At 38.3% G+C, this 18,707-nt stretch overlaps 1 protein-coding gene across 4 annotated transcripts in view; it reads left to right on the forward strand.

The window, feature by feature from the left end:
• The window catches only part of RRN3 (RRN3 homolog, RNA polymerase I transcription factor), a 119,768-nt gene that overhangs the window by 7,487 nt on the left and 93,574 nt on the right, over positions 1 to 18,707 (forward strand). For 3 of the 4 annotated variants that reach the window (XM_072418998.1, XM_072418997.1, XM_072419000.1), the window contains exons 2-3: positions 4,969 to 5,071; positions 12,771 to 12,827. In XM_072418998.1, coding sequence (XP_072275099.1) covers positions 4,976 to 5,071; positions 12,771 to 12,827 — 153 coding nt within the window. In that variant the 5' untranslated portion in view covers positions 4,969 to 4,975. Of the gene's footprint in view, positions 1 to 2,996; positions 4,739 to 4,968; positions 5,072 to 12,770; positions 12,828 to 18,707 lie in introns of those variants that run through there. The other variant, XM_072418999.1, reaches the window with a different exon arrangement.

Raw genomic sequence — 18,707 nt, forward strand, 5'->3', positions numbered from 1 at the left:
TGTATTTAGATTTTATACTGGCTGGTATATGATTTTGTTTTTGTTTGTTTGTATGTTTCTTTGTGAGAGGATCTTTTTTTTTCTTTGTGTGTTCCATATCTCTTATATTTTCTCTAATTTCCTTTATCTCTCTTTCTTAGTCAGTCACCATAGTGGTGCTCTCTTTACTATTCTATGAAAAATGGGATATGCCTCATTATTGTGTTTGTATGTTTTATATGCTATTGTAATCTATATTGTATATCCTTTAATAAAAAAAAATTCTTAAAAAAAAAAAAAAAAGACTGAACGGTAGCGCAGAGCCTCCCGGGATACCTGTGTCACGCATCCTGAGAGGCTCTTGGCATTTTTTTCACTAGGGGGAATGTCCCCACATCACGCCCCTACGCAGTGCGAGATTAAGTGACATAGCCCGAAGACTGTAAAAAAAGACAGAAGATGGTGGCTTTTGGCGCTGACTTTACTAAGGCGGTATGTGCTTGGGGTATAAAGCATATAACTTTTCAAAGTTTATAGAGTATCCTGAGACAGACCTAAAGCCACAAGTTAGCTCAATAATGACTGGTTGTCAGGAGGTGGGATTAGAGATTAATAAAAGAAGGTCTTCTCCAAAAGTTGAGATCTTGCATTTGATCAGTCCAAACCAAAAAGCCTGTGAATTGAGACGCATTATCCAGGATACACAGTAAAGGGTCAAGAGCCAGGTTAAAAATTTAAGGGGATATCTTACATTCTTGATGTGTGCCCCCAAGACATAATGACTGGGATAGAGAAATTTCAATTAGGGTGGGTCTACATGGACGTTTTTAAAAACTCATGTAAGCGTTCCTTCTGCGTTTTTATACTCTTCTATTAGCATTTTAAAGCGATGGAAAACGGCTATACCGCTTTTTCCCGTGTTTTTGGACGTTTTAATTTTTTCAACGTTGCAAGCAACGTTAGAGATAATGCTCATAAACGTGCCACAAGAAAACGTCCTGGTGTAGATTAGCCTTTTGGAATGCATGGGAATTTTAAACATGGGCTTTTAGGTTAAACGCAGGCAGAAACGTCAGTGTAGACTAAGCCTTAACTAGCATAGTTCCCCCCAGCACCCTTTTAGTTGGCAGAGTGCCTGGCCTCCCCTGGCCGGCTCTCATCTGCATCTCTAATCCTCTGAATGGACAACTGAGAGGCTGCTCCGTTCTCAGCTGTCATCCGTTCAGAGGATTCTAGCTTCTGATAAAAGCTGGGCGGGTAGAACAGCACAGCTACGATGAGATTGGGACACACGATGTCCCACGCCCATTCTCTAGCTTTTGCTGTGGCTTCTATGAAAAAAAGCTGCTTGTAAATGTATCCGCATGTGTAATGACGTCATTGGGAAGAGTGGGATAGCTGTGGGTGGAATGCTGCATGCCATACTCTGCAGCCTTACAGCTCTCTGTGTACAAACCTTTATCTCCTAAACCATGTCCTAATGACTTAACATTTTTAGGGTGCACAGAGGTCACTCAAAGCTAATAGTATTCACAATTTAAGCCCCCCCAGAATTTAGGAATTTAAAGATATGGGGATCACAATTTTAAAAACTTGTGAAAATACAACATTGGGGTGCTGTTTCAAAAGCAAGTGCGCCTAGGAGTCCTTAACTGAAAATGCAAATTGGGGACCCCTGTGGCCACTTACATAACCGGGATCATTGGGGTGGGGCCCCTAAATTAATACCTACCTGTCACAAATCTATACCTGTCATACTATGCTACCATCTCTGCTTCTCTTCTTTGAACCTCAATTTCTCTAGAATTGTGGGGTGTACAAAGCTTAAAAATGTAGGTGCAGTGGGGGGGGGCCTTTGGCTACCCCCCTCCCCACACACTAAAATTTCACTAATTTTACTATGGCAAATGCACTGCCCTGCTACACATGCATAATATATTGGCGCTATAGAAATCCTGTTTAATAATAATTACTACCCAATTCTAACACTTGAACCCCAATTTCTCTGGAATGTGGAGGTGTAGGAAACTGAAAATGAGTGGGGGACATCTGTGGCTAATCCCCTAAAATGTCATCATTAGAACATAAAAAATTCTGCCCATTAAAACAAAATTGGGGTTTAGGTGCTGGTTAGGACATTCATGTGTAACAGGGCAGTGTGTTTTGATGGACTGAACTTTTTTTATGTTGTAATGATGCCATGGGGAATGAAAGTTTGGGTGGTGTTAGCCACAAGTGTCTGCCATGCTAATGAACTTTTAAGGGGTGGGGGGGTCCTGCACCTCCCTATTCCAGAGAAATTGGTATTCAAAAAACAGAAAGGGAAGCATAGTATTACAAATATAGTTTGGTGAACGGTAGGTAAAAAAATATAGGGTCCCTAAAGTGTCTGCAGGGTTTCAAGTTTAGAGATTGAATGCTGCTTTGGCCAGAGTATCAAAACCAAAATGAATGACTTACTGCAGAAATCTTGGAAAGCTTTGGTGACAATGTTTAAACCTGTGGTAGCGAGCGCTTCCTTGGTTGGGGATCAGGATTTCTGACTGTAACAGCTACAGGAACATCCCAACTAGAATAAGTGAAGTAAAGATTTGGTGATTTCCAAAGCAGTGGCTTTTTTTTTTTAGCAAACGTTTGTTGAAGCTGTCAACATGGTGACTTGCTCTGCGGCCCTGATCAGCTCTGGTTCATGGTACTGTAGCTTTAAACTTGAAGAGGGATGCTTCTTCTAAAAAAACGTATTCAAGTCTTCTTTTGTTTTGGACTCTCAGTGTTTAGAGTAGTCTAAAAAGTTCTATGAATGATAAGATAAACATTTCCTGGCAATAGGCATGGATACATTTAAAAAACAAAAAAAGAAACCTTTTTAGTTTTACTTTTAGTAAGAATGGAGAAATCAAGGCAATACCAAAGTAATCAAAAAGCAGAAATGGTCCTTTTCAAAGGTGGAAGGAGGCTTGCCAATTAACCTTCTCCAGTCTGCTCCAAAATCTCAATAACCACCCCACTCACATGAGTGGGAGACTGAGGATTCTTTTTCAGATGGGAGGATATTTGCAAAAAAATGTTTAATCCCTCGTATCATGGGAGAGTTACAAATTCGAAGTCTTCCATCCTCTTAAAACATCTTCATAACCAAGATAACACCAGTGCTTTGTGTTAAATTGTGAAAGAATTCGTAAATATAGGTGCTGTGGCAAGGGTTCCATGGGATCAAGAATCTGTTTTTATTCCTATGTTTTTCTTTTTTTAGGAATTCTTTAATCACTGGCATAGTACCAATGCATTGGTTTAAGGACAACAAAGTAGCAAAGTCCTTATCAAATAATTACAGAACAGCAAGTTTATGCTCTATAGTTGGAAGGATACTGGAGATCTTGATAAGGAACCACATAAAAGAGTTTTTGCTAGCAAGTAATATAGGTGATGATCACAATGGATTTCAAGAAAGACCATCAAGCTGAATTGGCCTCTTTAGATATCAATGATGCTTATTTCTATATTTTAGTTCATCCAAAAAATCAGATCACAAAGGTTTGCCATCTTGGATAGAAGAATGATTTAACATTTTAAGTCTACATTTAAACATTTTAAGTACATTTCTGGGCTATCTGCTAGAAACCAATGCTCAGGGCATATTTTTGACCTTTTTAGATTTCATCACTGCCAAAGCACAGCCATTGTAAAGCTATATAAAGTTGAGACTGCTTTTGGGAACAAGAACTCCTGGCCAGGAAGCTGACACTCTACCCAGTAGACCAGCCTGTAATTGCCAGGATGTAAACCAGTAAAGTTTTTATATCTAAATTTTAAACTAAAAACACAAAATGAAAATAATGTTTTATTTGTTTGTATCAAGAGGCTACATAATTACAGATCTAAATAATTTGATGCTTTACATTTATTAAATAAACTACATTAACAAAAAAACAACAAATCAATTCTAAAACCTAAAACAGCATAAATGATAATTACATTTGGTATATAGCTGTAAAATAGTTGGTAAATGAAAATAGTGTGCAGACAGGTGTCTGAAGCAGGAATGGGGTCATAGAAAACACCTTTGCTTTCTCACAACACAACAGCAGGGGACATATATTTGTAGAATGTAATCTTACTGTATAACTCTGAATAATTTAAATCAACAATGAGCAAAATTTTTATAATCCTATCAAATGAATATTTTTAATGAGCCAAGTCTAATCCAGATGACAAAGATGTATATATGTTCGGCCGCGGCATAGCTCGGATAAACTTTTTTACATACTGTATGTTTTCAGAACAACTTATATTTAATAGGAGTTGGAGTTAGTACAATTTTTGCTGACTATTGACTCCAACTCCAGATACCCCAAAATTACTCGGATTCTGCAACTCCACAGCCCTTGAGAAAATAGAAATAACAGAGACAATGGGCCTTTTAACAATTAAAGTATTCTAACACTAAAAAAATATTTTCATCAGTGAACCTTGGTGATCCAGAAAATCTGCAATGGAATTCTTGAAAATCATTTTCTATTTTTTTGGCAAGTGTTTTCAATCCTAAACAAGATTCTTTCCAGTTTTGCTGGATCACTCAGGTTCACTGATGAAAGTGTATCTTCTTAAGCCTTGGAGAGCTTTAATAAATCAGGCCCAATGTCTTGGGCAAGATCTATAGAAACTATTTGTCAGTTACAGGGTTAATGATGACAGCCATCCTATGAGTATGGGCTCGGACCCACTCCAGAGTCCTCTCCTGTCTCAGTGGGACTGCCAAGTAAGTTTCTTAGATAATCCCATTTGCATTGCATTGCATGTATGCTTATTCTTTTGAGGAAAATGATAACTTAAAAAAAATTGCATAAATGTAACAGAAACCTTATTTTTAATATTTTCTATGTTCCTATTGTTATCAAATATATCTTAACAACTGTTATTCAGAATTAAAATTTACTACTTTATTGTTTTTAGGGTTATAGCTAAATGTAATATATCTAATTTTTTTAGCAAGAACATGATGACTGAATCTAATGAGTTTTTGAGTTCTCCACCAAGAAAAACTGTCAGGTTTGGCGGAAAAGTGACGGAAATCTTGTCCAAGTATTCTCAGGTATTCCGACTTATGCTCATTTGATTAGTTGTTTTCCCATTACCATTTTTGGTATTTTGATTATAAATACAAAAAACATAATTTGTTCCAAACTGTTAAAAAATAGAATAACTTATTATTGTATTGCAAGAGGGTAAAAGTAAGTTTCTTTCCCTTTCCCTCTTTTGTAGTATATAGATGTATGGGGGGTGGCCTCCCCTATTGGTTCAAACTGAGGTAAAAATTGAAGTAAAGAAAAAAGATGGGGTTTGTAGGCCAATGTTTTCAACTGTGATAGTTCTATATTGTATAAGTGATCATTTACAATAACGGTCAACAAAATTTCTATGGCTTCATTATGTCATCATGGGGTGGAGTTTGTCAACCATTACATACAATCAACTAGCGTTTAATATTGAACCATTGTAGTCTTTGTACCCGACAGGTTTCGCCAATTTAGGCTTCCTCAGGGCTGTGCATATATGACTTTTTGGTCTAGACAATAAATACAACACATAATTATAGTTTAACATCATTATGTCCTATGCTTAATGGAATATATAAAGATGACATATACATTCTAGATTTAATATAAATAGTACCATAGTATGGTCTAGACAATGGATACCACACATAAATATAGTTAACACAGTTATGTCCCATGCTTAATGGAATATATACAGATGACATACATTCTAGATTCAATATAAATATATTTAATTTTTTTTAGCAAGAACTATATAGGCAAGATTTTTTTTAGCAAGAGATATATAGGGAAGTTTTATAGGTTTCTTAAAAGGTAAAGTTCCTGAGTGAGTTATATATATACTGTTAGGTGGATTATATGAAATAACACAGCTCAACAAAAAAAAAAAATCAATCTATATATCAATATATTTAGTGTATTTCAGGTCTGATGAATACAGAAATGACATCAGTTTCAATAAATTGGCTCTAGTTCTTTGAAACAAGAATCGGAATAGACGATTTTACCAACAACAAATGTTAACACAGCATGTTATTAATCTTTATTTACACCAATGTTTTGCATTTTATATATTAAATGTAGCATTATTTTCAAGAAACGTTCATTTGCCTTTATTTTATTCATTCATTCAAGAAGAAGTTGTTTAAATGACCCTAATGTATTTTGCTACATTTGTGGTGAATATTCTCAGCAAAAACAGAGAAGAAACATTACAGAATTTGTGAAACAAGCATATCTTGCATATTTTGGTATTAAATTGGGGGACCAAGATAAGTATTGGGCTCCCCATATAGTTTGCAAAGCCTGTGTAGAGTGTCTATGTCGGAAAAATGGAAAACTGAAAAGTTTGATATTTGGTGTACCTATGGTATGGCGAGAACCCAAAAATCATGATAATGATTATTTGTGTGCTGTAAATGTAAGTTGGAATACCTTGATTTGGAATCGGCAAGATGACCTGCCACATGGTGCTGATGTTCCCATCATCACTGGCCTCCCTCAACCCTGTTACTGCGGACGAAGTCTTAGCTCTTCTCTCATCATCTCCGTCTACTACATGTCCACTTGACCCAATTCCCTCTGACCTACTCCGTGCCCATTCCTCCACCCTGGCCCCTGCCCTAAACGAATTATTCAACCTCTCCCTTTCCACTGGTAAATACCCCTCAGCTTTTAAACATGCCATAATTCTTCCTATCCTAAAGAAACCTTCACTGGACCCCTCCCTACCCGCCAACTACCATCCTATCTTCCTTCTCCCATATGTCTCCAAACTTCTTGAACGCCTTGTCTACAAAAGATTCGCCCATTACCTGAGCACCAACGCTCTCCTTGACCCAGTCTGGCTTTCGAGCTGCCCACTCCACTGAAACAGCCCTTACTAAAGTGGCCAATGACCTCATCAGAGCTAAGTCTCAAGGCAACTTTTCCCTGCTCCTGCTCCTTCTCCTTGATCTTTCCTCTGCTTTTGACACTGTTGATCACCCCCTTCTAATACAAATCATGCACTCCATTGGTATCTGTGACACTGCTCTCTCTTGGTTTGCTTCCTATCTGTCTGACCGCTCCTTTCATGTTTCTTTCAATGGTAATTCCTCCTCCCCCACTCTCCTCCCTGTTGGTGTTCCCCAAGGGTCTGTTCTTGGACCGGTCCTCTTTTCTCTGTACACCTCCTCTCTTGGTAGTCTCATATCCTCCTTTGGCTTACAGTACCATCTGTATGCTGATGACACTCAACTTTATCTGTCCACCCCTGACCTGTCTCCCTCAGTCCTGGATAAGGTCCCATGCTGCCTGTCAGCCATCCCATCATGGATGTCTGACCGATTCCTGTAACTCAACCTGGATAAAACAGAACTCATCATCATCCCCCCCTCAAAATCCAAATCTCTCCCTGACATATATCTGTTAACACTGTTATTCGGCCCTCCCCTCAGGCACGTTGTCGTGGTGTCACCCTTGACTCGGCCCTCTCGTTTATCCCCCATATTCAGAACATTTCCAGGTCCTGTCACTTTCACCTACGCAACATCTCCAAAATCCGCCCCTACCTGTCCCCTGAGACCACCAAACTCCTTGTACACGCTCTTATCATCTCCCGTCTGGACTACTGTAACATCCTCCTCTCTGGTATTCCACTAACCCGACTCTCTCCTCTACAATCTATCATAAATGGTGCAGCCAGACTCATCCATCCTTCCCTCCACTCCTCTTCTGCTGCATCTCTCCATTGGCTTCCATTTCACCTTAGAATCAAATTTAAGCTCCTGTGCTTTGCCTTCAAATCCCTACATAGTTATTGTCCCACTTACCTTTCTGACATGGTACGAAAATACTCCCCCTGCTGCTCTCTCCGCTCCTCCAATGACCTACTACTGACTTCCTCACTCATAACCTCATCACACGCACGGATACAAGACTTCTCTAGAGCTGCTCCAACTCTCTGGAATGGTCTTCCTCGTCCTATTCGGCTTGCTTCTACTTTCTGCTCATTTAAAAGAGCCCTCAAAACCCATTTTTTTCAAACTTGCCTACCCGTCGTCTTCTGTTTTCTGAAACCACCACTACTTCCCAGCACTACTTATCTCCCATCCTATTATGTGTGAAATTCCTCCACCTACTAGATTGTAAGCTCTTCGGGTCAGGGTTCTGTCCTCCTGTATCACTGTCTGTATCAGTCTGTCATTTGCAATCCCTATTTAATGTACAGCGCTGTGTAATATGTTGGCGCTATATAAATCCTGTTTATTATTATTAATAATAATAATAATATTAATATCAGTGTTCAGTACACTCCCTGATATTCCTGTATCCGACATGGAGGATATACAGGGTTTGGAGTGTAATCCAGGAGTTAGCAGTGGAAGTGAATAATGAAGAAGTGTTTCATCAAACCAGCAGTTCTCCCAGGAAGAGCTCAATGATTTAATACGTGACCTCTGAAATTTTAGCATCCAGGCTAAAAGAAAAGAACGGTCAGACGTGAAGATAATATAACGGTTTATAGGACAAGAAAGGTGGCACTTCTACCATATTTCAGTGAAGATGGAGACCTTGTGTACTGTTGTAACATCCCAGGACTACTTGCCCATATGGGAGTACCAGAATACCGAGCAGAAGACTGGCAGCTTTTTATAGACAGTTCCACTCGAAGTTTGAAATCTGTTTTACTGTATAATGGCAACTGATATGCATAAATTCCAATGGTCATTCAACAAAACCTAAAGAAGAATATGCAATTTTCAAAATAGTCTTCAAAAAGCTTTTCTATCATGAACACCAATGGTCCATATGTGTTGATTTAAAAATGGTGAACTTCCTACTTGGGAAGTTCCTACTTGGACAGCAAGTGGATATACAAAGAACCTGCTTGTGGGACAGTAGAGCAAAGCAGGATCACTGAAAAAAAGTGACATGGCCTCCAAGGGAAAACATGAAAAAAGATGCAGCGAACAACATTAACGAGCCAATGGTTGAGAATCAAAAAAAATCATTCTCCCTCCACTACACATATAGTTGGTAATTGCTTCAAATACATTTGTAGATTCTTCACTGGATTGAGTACTGAAAAATTAAAATCTGGAATCTTTGATGGACCCTAAATTCAGAAACTGATAAATGATTCAAGTTTCACAAGTTACATGAATGATACTGAAGTTTCTGTCTGGCACAGCTATGTCATGGTTGTCAAGAACTTCTTGGATAACCATAAAGCACAAAATCTTGAAAAACTGGTACAAAACTTGCTCCTAAATGTTAAAAATTTTGTTGGTACTATGAGCATAAAATGGTACACTATCTCCATAGCCATTTGCAAAAATTTCCTTAAAACCTTGGCAATTTCAGTGAGGAACAAGGAGAGGTTCCATCAAGATTCAAAGGTGATGGAAGAAAGGTATCAGGGCTGATGGGATAGACACATGATGGCAGACTACTGCTTTAGCCTTCAATGTGTCCTGATCATCAGCATAAAAGGAAATCATACAAACAGTTTTTCAATTATTACTTTGTGATTAGTTCTGTAAATGTACAGAATATAGTGACATTAAGAATTTAAAAAATGTATTTTGTATACGTAGGCACATCTAGTTTAATTTTGCTCAATTTTCACGTTTCATTAGTTTTCTATCAGGTTGTTATTGAGGTAATTATTTCAAAAACTAGAACCAATCTAACAAAACCAATACCATATTTGGAATCTGTCCATCAAACATAACCTAAAATGATTACTATGAAAATAATCTGTTTGATAAGAAAATGTTTGTTGTCCAATGTAATTTATGCAATGACCTCTTACATTTAAATTTATAGGTGAGTTTGCTTACTTTTAATATTAGATCAGGGGTTGGCAAACTCCGGCCTTTAGGCCAGATATGGCCTAGCCAGTAGTTCGATCCGGTCTAACGCCCCCTGGCCGATCCAGCCTGATGCCGGCTGGCAACCTGCGTCTCCGGAGCAGTGCATATGGAGGAGAGACATTTCACTTCAGGGAGAGTTCCCTGGTGGTGGGAGAGCCATCAGGGCTGGACTCAATGTCCGGCCTACTGTGCTCCTGCCCACCCCTGAAATGGCCTAGTGGCCGTAAAAGTTTGCATACCCCTGTATTAGATGAATATTGTCTAGTACCTCTATGACCTATCATGTGAGTACACTGATTCCAATGTTACTGAAAATCGGTCACTACCTTCTTTTAGTCTCACCATCTAAACCAGGAACTGCTGCTGGATCAAAGAATAGGAGAAGTCGGTGACCCTGAAATTGGACTTGGAACTTTAAACTCGGATCTGACTTCTCTTCCACAAGCAAGGGCCAGAGACTTTGATTCTCAATACCTTTTATTTTACAGTTTGCCTTATCTGTTGTTTTATAGAACGTTTTACTCTTAATTTTTTGTGCATTGTTTTTCTTTTATTAACAAACAACATTTTTACATTGTTAGTTGAAACTTCAAACGCTCAGAAGAACTCTATTTTAAACAGTTGGTGGCATTCTATTTGTGCATAAGTGATTAACATATTAGTCATTCCACCTTCAGTGATATAAGCCCTCATGCTAGAAAATCTTTTCAAAAGGTTCTATCTATAGCGGTCACAGAATCACATGTTGGAGACGGCTTCTGTAAGGCTTTACCAGTAATTACAAAGACCTAACCTCAGTCCATTCAAAAATGTGTTGACAAAACTAAAAAAACATGTGAGCTTGGGGGCCTATGAACCTGTCCCTGGAGCAATGTGCCAGAATTTCAGCAACTTGTTGTAAGATGCTTGTGTTAGGCTATTCAAAACTTTTGTTCAAGTTAAAAGATTTAAAAGCAATGATGTCAAATAATAAAATAGTGTAAGTGAAATTGTGCTGCACTGAAGTTGTGATAGTCAATAGAAAGTGAAATAGGTGGTGTAGAAAAAAAGTGAGCTAGATGGTGTAAACTATACAGTCAGGTCCATAAATATTTGAACAGACAACTTTTTTCTCATTTTGGTTCTGTACATTGCCACAATTATTTTTAAATAAAACAGCTTGGATGTAATCGAACTGCAGACTTTCAGCTTTAATTCAGTGGGTTACACAAAAGGATTGCATAAAAATGTGAAGAACTAAAGCCTTTTTTTTTTTTTTTTTTTTTTTTACGATCACTTCATTTCAGGTGCTCAAAAGTAATTGGACAAATTGACTCAAAGGCTATTTCATGGGCTGGAGTGGGCAATTCCTTTGTTATGTCATTATCAATTTGTTATATCATTATCAGGTGAAAGGAGCCATACTTAAGCTGCAAAAGTAGAAAAAACCCATCTGAGAAATTGCTACTATATTATGAGTGGCAAAATCTACAGTTTGGTACATCATGGGAAAGAAACAATGCACTGGTAAACTCAGCAACGCCAAAAGACCTGGACGTCCATGGAAGACAACAGTGGTGGATGATCGCAGAATCTTTTCCATGGTGAAGAGAAGCCCCTTCACAACAGCCAACCAAGTGAACAACACTCTCCAGGAAGTAGGCGTAATGATAGACTGCATAAAAGTAAATACAGAGGGTGCACTGCAAGGTGCAAGCCACTCGTAAGCCCCAAGAATAGAAAGGCTAGATTGAACTTTACTCAAAAACATCTAAAAAAGCCAGCACAGTTCTGGAAAAAACATTCTCTGAACAGATGAAACCCAAGATCCACCTTAACCAGAATTGTGGCAAGAAAAAGTATGGAGAAGGTGTGGAACAGCTCATGATCCAAAGCATACCACATCATCTGTAAAACATGGCGTAGGCAGTGTGATGGCTTGAGCGTGCTTGGCTGCCATTGGCACTGGGGCACTAGTGTTTATCCATGATGTGACAGAGGACAGAAGCAGCCAAATGAACTGTGAGGTGTTCAGAGACATACTGTCTGCTCAAATCCAGCTAAATGCAGTCACATTGTTAGGGAGGCGTTTTAATAATACAGAAGGACAATGACCAAAAACATACAGTCAAAGCAACCCAGGAGTTTATTAAAGTAAATAAGTGGAATATTCTTGAATGGCCAATTCAGTCACCTGATCTGAACCCAATTGAGCATGCATTTCACTTGATGAAGACTAAACTTCGGACAGAAAGGCCCACAAACAAACACCAATTGAAAGCTGCTGCAGTAAAGGCCTGGCAGGGCATTAAAAAGGAGGAAACCTAGCATCTGGTGATGTCCATTAGTTCCAGACTACAGACTTTCATTGCCAGCAAAGGGGTTTTCAACCAAATATTAGAAATTAACATTTTGTTTTCAGTTTTTTAATTTGTCAAATTACATTTGAGCACCAGAAATGAAGTGATTGTGTAAAAAAAAAAAAGGCTTTAGTTCCTCACATTTTTATGCAATCTTTTTGTTCAACCCACTGAATTAAAGCTGAAAGTTTGCAGTTCAACTGCCTCTGAGTTGTTTCATTTAAAATTATTTGAGGTAATGTACAAAACCAAAATTAAAAAAAAAATTCTCTGTCCAAATATGTATGGACCTAACTGTATGCCAAATTTATAATTTGTTACTATAAAATATGTACAAGTTTTATGAAATGAGTTTTAAAGACTTAACCCAACGTGTATGGTAACTTCTGCTTCAAACTGTATGTATCAAAACACGCTTTGACTGAACAAATCTTGTAGAAAAAGTGATATAATTATTTTATTTATACTACAATCTATTTACACTGTCATTGCTACTACATTGATCTGACAAATGTTTTTCCTTTTGCTTTTTTCAGGGGAATACTCAAGCCTTTGAACTTTTGAAACACCAGTTGTCAGATCCAGAGATTAAGGTATAATAAAGACATATGAAGTAGTTGTCATTTTTTAAGCTTTTAAGCTGTCTCATGTTTTTGAATGTGTTATTTGTTGCACTATTATTCTTTTCAGTGTTTGCCTGTTCCTAAATTGTAAAGTTGAAATGGTGAGTTTAAATGTAAAGTATAATTTGTGTATCGATTAGGTGGTTTATAATACTTGGGTTCATTTATATTAGAGCATATTTATGTCCAACTTGCTGTACATTCTTGGTACACCTTTTCTTTTCTGGAAGAAGACAGGGCAGGTACCTTCCATATATGTGTTTAAAAAATAAATGAAAATAATAATCTCCCCAAAGATGCAAACCTATTCTGTTATTAAAAATACTTGGGCGCCTTACTAGTCCAGTAATTTTGTATGCAACATGAATCCAGCACATGTCCTGAATCTGGGAAATTGGACAAACAACTTCCTGAACATGACGTGTTCTGTATATCTGTAGCACATACTACAGCTCCTCAAGGGCTTTGGGAGCAGAGCTGTCAGCATGATTGCTCCGCTCTGTATATCTGTAGCACATACTACAGCTCCTCAAGGGCTTTGGGAGCAGGGCTGTTGGCATGATTAATGATTGCTCCGCTCCCTGATTTGGCTGAGGAAAGTGGAATCCTGATGATGCTTGAGCTGTCATCGGAGTTTCCTATTTCCCAGCAAATCACAGAGCACTAAAGATGAATGGGGACAAGTCTGCCCATTCAAGTCTAGTGCTGAATGGCTGACAAACGGAAAACCTCAGCCAATCACAGAGCACTAGGGGTGAATGGAGAGCCTTGTCCTCATTTAACCCCTAGTGCTTGGGGATCCCACACTGTCAGGAGGAGTCCCATGGCTGTGCTCATTTCATGATTGCAGCCGTGGGAATCATCCTGTCATTAGGATAACCTGTAAAAAAAACAAAAAAAAAAACAGTTACATGAACACACACATTTAATAAAATAACTTAACATTAAAGCCTTGTCTAATTTTTACACAATTTTTAACCCTTTCAGGGAATGAGTAAGGGTTTTTATGTACCCCTGTACTCATTCCCTGAAAGGGTTAAAAGTAAACCTTTTATAAAATCGCTGCAATTCGCAGTACAACTCTTCTTAGGCGTTTTATAAAAGTTTTTTTTTTTTTTATAACATTCTTTTTTTTTTTTAGTCAAGCTTTAAAACGCTTGTAAAAGTGCATGAAAACGTATATAAACGTGGTACAAACTTTTGTATGCGTTTTTGAAACCATCCATGTAGACCAAGCCTTAGTTGATGATATCCTTACCTGCTACTTTGTTCTATTTATAATACAAAAAAAGAGAAAGAAAAGAGAAATAGAGGCTTGTTTTAGCACAAATAATGTTTGTATTAGTATTTTACATCATAAATACACAACAGTACAAATTTGTCCTAAGCCCATTTAGTGCATCTGGGATATGCCCCTTCAAACTAGATATTCATTTTTCTATATTGTATTATATACATGGTGGGTAATGTCTTGTATCCAGACAAGTTTCACCACTTGGCTTCTTTAGGGAGATATAGAAGATATTGTAAGACTACATCAATATATAACATATGTTTGTATGTATGTGTGTGTGTGTGTGTATATACATACATACATACAGACACATTTAGGTTCATAAATATTTGGACAACTTTTTTCCGATTTGGGTTCTGTACATTACCACAATTAATTTTAAATGTAACCACTCAAATCTTTTTGTTCAACCCACTGAATTAAAGTTGAAAGTCTGCAGTTCAAATGCATTCTCTGCATCTCTGTCCGAATATTCATGGGTCTAACTGTATATACAAATAAATGCTAGGATTTCTAATATTATATGGAAAATTATTTTGATATATTTAAAAATAATTGGCCATTTTTTATGGCTTTTATTTTTATTTTTGTATATATCCAAAATAAAGCTGATTTGATTTTATTTACCGTATTTTTCGCCGTATAAGACGCACCCAATTTTAAAGGAGGAAAATCTAGAAAAAAAAGATTCTGAACCAAATACTGTAGTAAAATATTTTATATCAACTGTATAAAGTTAACAGCAGTTTAGGAACAATTTTATGTCAACCATGTAACACATTAAGAACTATCTTTACTCTCATTAACAGTCAGTAAACAGTGAAAGTAACAAAAATAAGGCTGTAAAGTTTTTATTCGAACCTCAAGAATTTCTCTTCTTCGCTGCTATCAGAAATGAGGACGGACAGATCCACGCAGTCGTTGTCATCACTTTCTTGCTCACTGGTGTTAAATAAGACGTCGTCTTCTGTTCCATCCATTTGGGGGTCGGAGCAATTCTTCTGCCCATCAATCACGGGCATCCAATCAAGTAGGAGCAGGGCGGAGCAGAACACGAACAGCACACAGTAAACATTGACCGGAGGAGGCGGAACAAACAGAGCAGGAGGGGCAGACGTGCGGACATTTCAGGGCAGCATAGATTGATACAGTGCCCGGGAGATATGCACAGAAGCGGCAAAATTGTGCCCACACTGCCCAGCAAGGAGTGAGGCACGCTATAGGAGGGAGAGGGAAGACCGAGCACACACAGCCTGGCCCTGCAGGGAGGGTCAGAGAAGTCTCCACAGCCCGCAGTACAACATTTTATAGTTCTTGTTCCTTGAAGTGACATATACCCAAAGATCGTACACTCAGGTGTTAGCGGTAAATAATTCACCAGATTCGGAAAGGCGTATATTGCCATGTTCCCCAAAAATACTGGACTTTAGGGCATCTCCACAACATGTGTTAAAAAACTGCCTCTAAAGTCCCATATTTCACACACTGAGGGGAAGCTAAGACCTATTTTATAGGAATCCATTGGCAAAATGTATGAGTAATAGAAAAGTTTTAAAGTCATCTCTATACATTTTGGATGATTTTGCCCTCCAGGCTCTCCTAAAATCTATGAAAATCTCATTAGGGGTATAATCCTGGGAAATGTTTGACCAACCTGCTCAATCTAGACCTCCTAGTTTCATATTCTAAGTTAGTTCAATAGCTCTATAATAGTTCAGTAGGACACAGCAAGTAGTTTATCCAATGGGTTGGCCCAATCATTGTACGAGAGGTTTTTTTTTAAATATAGCAGATACATAAAAATTTTACTGCAAATACGCAAACATTTGCATCCCCTAGGAAGGGTAGAGAGCGGTTATAGCGGATTGTGAAATTACCTTTTGGGTCTAACTATTAACTAATGACTTAACCTTCAGTGCCCGAAGCTCTCCATGCCCGAATCTCTCCATTCCCTCCCATGTAGTTCCTGCAATATTCATGCAAAATCTCCATTTAGGCCCCTTGTCAGGTTTTTTTTTTTTTTTTTTTTTTTTGAACTGTGGGAATAGTATATAGCTTAACTGCCAGTGGGACACAAGAAGGAGAGTTCTTTCCACCTTTGAACAGACAGCACAATATTAATTTACAGTGAAGCTAATTCCACTGAATGTTATTGCTGAATATTTTTATGTATTACTAATTTTAATGCTTCGGGCAACAGGTTTATTTGTGTCCTCTTGTTCATTAAAGATGTGTTACTCCTTTTTTTTTTTTTTTTTTAAACAAACCACAATACACCCTTAATTACTAATTCGCTATGAAGTGGAAACCTAATGTAGTTGATTGATCTTTGTTATAACCCCCTTATTTGTTATAATATGTTCATAATAGATCTCTGTATTTGTCATTGCTGTTAAAATGCTAATCTCTGTACAGTTGATATATTGTGAAAGTTGTTCTATCATTGTTCCCCTAAAAACCAATAGAATAAAAAAAATGAATAGAGGAGCTCGTCTATGAGGAGAGAACTGAATCTATTCTTCCTTAAGAAGAGACGTTTAGGAGGGGATATGATCACCCTTTATAAATATATAAATGGTTCATATAGAGAACTCTCTTCCCAAATTTTCACTTTGAGATCATTACAGAGTACAAAAGGGCGCTCTTTGCATCTGGAGGAAAAAAAGTTTAAGCTCCAGATAAGGAAGTGGTTTTTCACAGTAAGGTCTGTGAAGATGTGTAATCATCTCCCTCGGGAAGTAGATTCAGTAAGTACTATAGCTTGCCTTAAGAATAAACTGGATGCTTTTCTAGAAGCACAGAAAATAACTGGCTATTAAAAGGAATCAGGAAGGAATTTTGTTTACCCTGTTGGAGCAAATTGAACCAGGATCATTTTGCCTTTTTATCTGGGATATGTCTATTTCCCTAGTGGTTGAACTTGATGGACTTATATCTTATTTTCAACCTATTTAAATGTGAGAATTAAATCATCCAGCCTAAATAAATCTGCTGCTTTAGCAGATGAGGCCCTTATGATCCACCCTCAGTGGAAGAAAATTGCTGTTGAGGGACTGCTGACTACCAGTGTTCATACTTCATCCTCAGCACTATATATGCCTCCACATTCCCAAATGACCTCACACCCACACCTCCCTGTCTTTTTGCTTCCCCACCTCAGGCCTCCAGGTTTAACACAAAGAAACACTGCTTTTCCCGTGGACTAAGTGGCCATTTTCAGGCTAATTGCCTTGACAACAAGGAATCACAATGTGCCCGATCTCCTGACGCCACTAAACTCACCAGTAGTCTTCAACCTAAAACCTATAATGTTCACTACATTGGCACCTCGTAAAAAACAGTTGCCTGAGGGCATAATGCATAGGCAAAGGTCTGCTGTGCTGTATATGTCTCCACACCACTGAATTAGCCACACACCAGCATCTTCCCCCTTGGCTGGTATCTCCACGTCTTTCCGCTCTCCTGCCATGACTCTCCAGGTGTATCTTGGAGAGACTCTGCGTTGGCTGTTGGCTAGCTGGCCATTATCAGGCTAGTTGGCCGACAACAAGGAAACACAATGTGCCCAATCTCAAGACGCCAGTAAACCCTCTAAACACAAACCTAGCTCATGAGGACTTGCCACTCACTTTTTGACTGAAGAACGTTTGATTTTGACATGGATACTAAAAGGAAATTTTGTCTTGCAACCTATATCATCCTGCACTGGCATCTGGAAAAAACACATGCAAGAGGTTGTTGTAGATGGCCACATCGCTGTTGATTTTGAGACCCTGGAATTTTTCACAGTTGTGGTCTCACAAATTGTGTGGCCTGAGGCAATGCAGCCTGGTCCTGGTGTAGTTATACAGTTAGCTTGGGGCACCAAGCGCTGGTTCCTAAATTCTGCAGGGTGTGAGTGATGAGCAGACTACCTGCAGATGTGCTTCTTGCAAGTGGTGTGCAAGATCTCCAATGTAGCTTTCTTCATATGGTCACGTAGTATAGAGCCCTTCTGCAGCCTTACAAGTATAGGCAGTGGAACCAACAACAAAACACTGATGGATATACGAAAGAGCTATGGATATTCTTGTGACGACACCTGGCTGGTACATGTTAAAATGGGGGCTAAACTTCACATGCAGCTGGTGTAAAGGCTTGTCCCTATAAATAGTGTGCTTGCACTGAATGGAATTTTCAGACTGTCCAGAATTATTCAGACGTTCAGAATGCATTTTGGTGTATTTTTCCCCTTTGTTCACTTCAGGCTTCTCAAAAAGCTCAATTAATATCTTAGCAAACCCTTCCAAACTGTGATAATAAAAAGAAAAATCCAAGGAAAGACTACAGATCAATGATAGTTTGTGGTCTTGATAAAATGAAAGTGGAAGACAGCTTCCAATTTGTTTGTGTCCGAGATAGCACATTATCTGAACACTTGTCACAGGTAGGAGATGATGTGTAAACATAACTGCATTTTATTAGCCTCAAACTTTCTTCCTTAGTTTGAGCACCTGCCATTCCTGGAGGTCACATCTGAAGGTTCAGGGGTATACTCTTTCTATCCAAGCCAACAC

This window comes from Pyxicephalus adspersus, chromosome 7 (genome assembly GCF_032062135.1).
Source record: "Pyxicephalus adspersus chromosome 7, UCB_Pads_2.0, whole genome shotgun sequence".
In the NCBI taxonomy this organism is placed as follows: Eukaryota; Metazoa; Chordata; class Amphibia; order Anura; family Pyxicephalidae; genus Pyxicephalus; species Pyxicephalus adspersus.